Source organism: Lactuca saligna, chromosome 1, assembly GCF_052625555.1.
Source record: "Lactuca saligna cultivar CGN05327 chromosome 1, ASM5262555v1, whole genome shotgun sequence".
Taxonomy (NCBI): Eukaryota; Viridiplantae; Streptophyta; class Magnoliopsida; order Asterales; family Asteraceae; genus Lactuca; species Lactuca saligna.
In genome coordinates, this window is record NC_136417.1 from 40,560,119 (window position 1) to 40,565,294 (window position 5,176).

At 37.0% G+C, this 5,176-nt stretch overlaps 1 protein-coding gene across 1 annotated transcript; it reads left to right on the forward strand.

Moving 5' to 3' along the window:
- Nucleotides 1-3,359: 3,359 nt before the first annotated feature.
- On the forward strand, nucleotides 3,360-4,705 carry LOC145005181 (uncharacterized). Its single transcript, XM_078964236.1, has 4 exons — nucleotides 3,360-3,629; nucleotides 3,739-3,906; nucleotides 3,980-4,222; nucleotides 4,316-4,705. The coding sequence occupies exons 1-4, from the start codon at nucleotides 3,360-3,362 to the stop codon at nucleotides 4,703-4,705; spliced, it is 1,071 nt and encodes a 356-aa protein (XP_078820362.1).
- The last annotated feature ends 471 nt before the right edge of the window (nucleotides 4,706-5,176 follow it).

Consider the following 5,176-nt stretch of genomic DNA (forward strand, 5'->3'; position numbering starts at 1 on the left):
TCAACTATAAAAGAAACCAAAGTATCATAAATTGATATTAATTTGCATACTTAGAACTAACTAAAACACCATAGCAGATTGTTTATCTTACCTGCTTCAACTACACTTACAGCTAAAAAAGCTACAATCCATCCATACCTATTAAAGAACCTTTATGATCATACCTCTTATTATCATATAAATTCGTTGTTGCTTCTAATATTCTCCTGCATATTTGAGATAATTTAGTTAATCTGGTTCTTGTTTATAGCTGAAATGGTTAAGGAAGCTTCAGTTAAAGGGTGAAGACAGTAAAGTTATATCCTTCATTTATCACAACGAAAAAAATACAATCACATTCCGTCTCATTCATCCTCTTCCCATTCTCCTCCTCCATAAAACCTTCAAATAGCTTTATGGAAATAATAGATTACAAATGGCTGATTTATAGAACAATACAATCAAATTAACGATTCAACTAATTGAGAGCTCTAACTCAGATGTAAAAAAAAATTATCAATTTGTAAACACAGGAATTAAAACATAAGTGTGTTCAAGAAATTTACCTTGGTGGCTTTTATTTAAAGGAAAAAGCTTTTGTAGTTGCTTTGTGCTCCATGATTGATTAAACGATTGAAGCCATTGAGGAAAGATGTACACATGTAGTTAAAAATACAGGCACATATAGTTAAAACCATAAACAGAGAATCAGATTGACGATTTATAGAGAAAGATCTTGGTGCTTCTTGTTTGGATTGGGAAACAAAGAGACACCGATGAGCCATTAGGACCGACCATCATCTTCGTTGCTGTAATGACCCTTGCCTTTCGTCTCCCTCCAAACGAAATTACCTGATGCCGATTTAGAAGAGTTGATACGGTAGGTTGATTCTCGATCCCGGTATTTTAAGAAGCTTTAATTGATTTACAATCTCGGAGAAAACATGGAAGAAATGGAGAAGATAGCTGCAAAGTAAAGGAGAAGCGATGGAGGAGAAGGAAACGGGTATAAACAGACAATCAGATTGATGCTTTATAGAGAAAGATCTTGGTGCTTCTTGTTTGGATCGGGAAACGCAGAGACACCGATGAGCCATTAGGACCGACCATCATCATCGTTGGTGTAATGACCCTCGCCTTCCATCTCCCCCCAAACGAAATTACCTAATGATAGTTTAGAAGGGTTGATACGGTAGGTCGATCCAATATACAAAACTCCATATATCACACGAAGGTGGAGCAGCCAACAATGAGACATAGACCGGTCGTCAGAATCTATTAACGGAAGAGAAGGGAGATAGTGGGGCGAAAAAGTTGGTGTGTGATAATCGATAGCAGGAGGTCAGTTGGGTATATCGGTGAATAGAAAGGAAGCGGTGGCAATCGACATTAATTAATCTCATTGTTATAACTGGCACGTAGCGATTGTGTGTAGATAGTAGAGAAGTGCATGTGTAATACACTATTGAGTATAATATATAATCATCAAAAAGTAAATTAGAGGGAAAAAAAAACAGCCAATCAGATACAAGAACTGTTCACCTGCAGTTCAAAACTAATATATAATAATAATAGTAATAATAATAATAATAATTTTTAACATAAAATGAAAAAGAAAAAGTAGGGGTAAAATAATCTTTTTATATGAAGCAAGGACCTAAACTGCAGTATTCATAAACCACATGGATGCAACCTATCAATTTTTAAACTGAAGTACCAAAACTATAAATATAACCAAAACACAGGGATCATTTCTTTAATTTACTCAGTTTTTATATTAAAACAAAAAAGTAGAAGTTTTCAAAATCTGTGTGCCCAATACATCATTAATGAAATTTTTTGTCACCGATAATGAAAGCATAGAAATATGAATCCAGACTTTATAATCATGGTTAAGCCAATGTTATTTCTAGGAGGGGTTTTTGTTTAAAGATATGATAAAAAAAAATATAAAATTCATACGTAGACCAAATAACTAAATTATTTGTTCCTCGTTATTTTTTGGGATATACGAGACGATCAGCTAAATTAGTTGTTTCTCAACATTAATCGACTCTTCGTCATTATCACCAACCGATATAATATAATTGATACATGCATGTCTATTTTCATGGAACCCACCAAAACAATGTAAAATGCATGTGTGTTACACCTTGGCGTGGAAGTCTTCTATTTTGTGGAGAAGAAGTTTCACAAGTAATCTGTCACGACACGTTCAATTAGAATTAGTGAAAATAAAAGTCAAATTGATTGAACTTTGATTAGTCAACCCATGGGATTTTTGAGTAGTCAAACATGCCTGGCACTTCAAGATGTAGATATAAATGTCACCCATATCCATATCTCACAACACAAAGAAATTTACATAAATTTCAAGTATCTTTTCATTAAATTAAATCCACCTTTTCAAAGTCTCAGAATGGCAATACATGGTCTTGTTCGTGACACAGAATCTATGGAATATTTCCCACAGCCTTCGATCCCTGACTCCTCATGTAAAATACAATATGATGGATACATGGAAGGAGAAGATGAGTCAGATGAGGTGCATGATCACATAATCGGTGCCCTTAGAGAATCTTTAGAGGAATTTGATATCAAAGCTAAAGATTTTTTCAAGAAAATTGTTTCCAACGGGGACTTGGAAATTCCGTTAGGAAGGCTTGCAAGAGAAGCCATAGGAGAATCCCAAGCGAAGCATCTTCTGGAAAAGATTACAAAAAAAGTGGGAAAGAAGATGAAAGCTCGAAATCATGATGATTTTGTGGTTGGGGAAAGAGGGGCGAGTATTGATGAAGAGTTGAATCAGAAACTTGAGCGTTTTAAAGTCAAGACTGTAAATATTGGAGGGGACGCTGTCAAAGAAGATAAAAAATGAGTTCCTTCAAGTCTAATTATTTTATCAGAAATCATTTGAGTTCTTTGATTCTTTGAAGTGTTTTTTTGTATCGAATCTTACATGTTATATATTGAATAACGGTTGATGTAATTTGTTTTCCAAAATTGTGGATAATTATGTTAGAGTAATTCAGAAGTTGTTTTTTACTGTTTTATTAGGCACATTTCATTTTGAGTAGGAAGAATAAATCAAGGCCACGTAAGGATGTATTACGTGGTTTCTAGCTAGTAGTTAGTAGTCCCTATTTTTCTGCATTACTTTTGGTTTGAATACCCAGGCATTGTGTACGTTGTAACTATCTTTTCCTGTTGAATAATACACGAAAACCTTTGCCTACATTATCCTCTCTGTAAAATCTTCTCTCTACCATCTCTGTTTTGCAGGAGCCTCGTGAAGAGCCTGTGAAAACCAACAAATTGGTATCAGAGCCCAACCCGGTGTATGCCCAAGTATCAGTTTCGTGAAGAGATGTCAGGAAGCAATGACAATGGTGAAAAAGACGAACAAATCACCCTCCACTATCCGATGTTATCCAGGAGTAATTATGGGGCATGTGCAATCAAAATGCATCTGTTCATGCAAGCCCACGGTCGTATATTATGTTGTTGAGCCTCGAACAACCAACACGGTGGTGGAGGTGAAGAAGGATAAGATGGCACTGGCAACCATATACCAAGGAACCCCTGAAGAGTTTGTAATGTCACTATTTGAGAAGAAATCGGCCAAAGACATGGGAAGCTCTGAAAACAATGTTCGTAGGGGTAGATAGAGTGAAGACTGCAAGAGTTTAGACCCTGAAAGCTGAGTTTGAGGCTATGATTATGAAGGAGACATAAAGTGTTGATTATATTTCTGCGAAGGTAACCAATGTCGCCAGCACCATGCGCACTTTGGGAGAGACTATAGATGAGGGCTATGCGGTGAAGAAATTACTCAGGGCAGTGTCATCAAAGTTTCTTCAAGTTGCCTCAACTCTTGAGCAATTTGGGGACTTGGACACGATGAGTGTGGAAGAAGTGATAGGTCGAGTAAAAGCCCATGAAGAGAGAATGAAGGGGCATGGAGACAGTGATGATCAAAAACTTCTCTTGACTCATCAAGAGTAGTCAGAAAGAACCAAGAAAAAGGGAGAAGGTGACTCCAAATCTAAGTCAAATCAAGGAGGATTTGGAGGTTCACAAAGACGAGGCAGAGGAAGAGGTCGAAACAGCGGTGGTCGTGGTGGTCAAGGAAGGGGTGGCTCACATCAACAACGAGAAAGGAGTAACGGTGCATCCAATAGCCAAGAAAAAAGTGGGATACAATGCTATAACTGCTAGGATTTCGGGCATTACGCAACTGAGTGTAAGAACCCAACAAAGGAGAGGAGTCACGAAAATAATTTGATACAAGAAGACAATGAACCTACACTATTACTTGCTTTTGTTGTAAACAAAGAAGAGTTTGGTGAAGTGTTTCCTAAATGAAGAAAATGTGAGTCCAATACTGAAAACTAAAGGTAGGGAAGCAAATCAATCGATGCTATGGTATCTTGATACAGGTGCAAGCAATCACATGACCGGTGATAAAGAGAAGTTCTGTGATCTGAACAAGAAAATACAAGGGCATGTCAAATTTGGAAATGAATCCAAAGTCAGAATTGAGGGCAAAGACTCAATAATTTTTCATTGTAAGAACGGAGGGCATAGAAAACTCCAAGAAGTGTACTACATACCTGACTTGTACAACAACATCATCAGCCTTGGTCAACTATCAGATAGTGGAGACGAGATCAAGATAAAGGAGCCTTTTTGTGGATTCATGATAGAATTGGTAGACTACTTATGAAGGTCCAGAAGTCCCCAAATCATCTATACAAAATGGAACTTGAAGAAGTGAATCAAAACTGCATGGTTGCTAAAATTGGAGATCAAACGTGGCTGTGGCACACGAGGTTAGGTCATGTGAACTTTACCTCACTAAAGTTAATGTATGAAAAGGGTCTGATTGAAGGAATTCCCAAGATGGTGATCCCATAAAGACCATGTGAAGGGTGTCTCAGTGGGAAGCAAACTCAACTCCCATTTCCATTGAGTAAAAGTTTTAGGGCAATGAAAAGATTGGAGCTCATACATGGCGATATGTGTGGACCTGTTACACCACTAACACCAGCTGCCAACATGTATTTCATGTTGCTAGTAGATGATTTCAGCAGAGTAATGTGGGTGTACCTATTAAAATCAAAAGATGAAGCATTTCAAACATTTAAGAATTTCAGAACAAAGGCTGAAGTAAAGATAGGTGAGAAGATGAAGATAT

Coding starts and splice junctions, on each gene's coding strand:
- LOC145005181 (XM_078964236.1), top strand. CDS start 3,360: ATGACAATGGTGAAAAAGACGAACAAATCACCCTCCACTATCCGATGT. Junction 3,907..3,979: donor TGGAAGAAGTGATAGGTCGA/GTAAAAGCCCAT, acceptor TGACTCATCAAG/AGTAGTCAGAAAGAACCAAG. Junction 4,223..4,315: donor CGGGCATTACGCAACTGAGT/GTAAGAACCCAA, acceptor TTGTAAACAAAG/AAGAGTTTGGTGAAGTGTTT.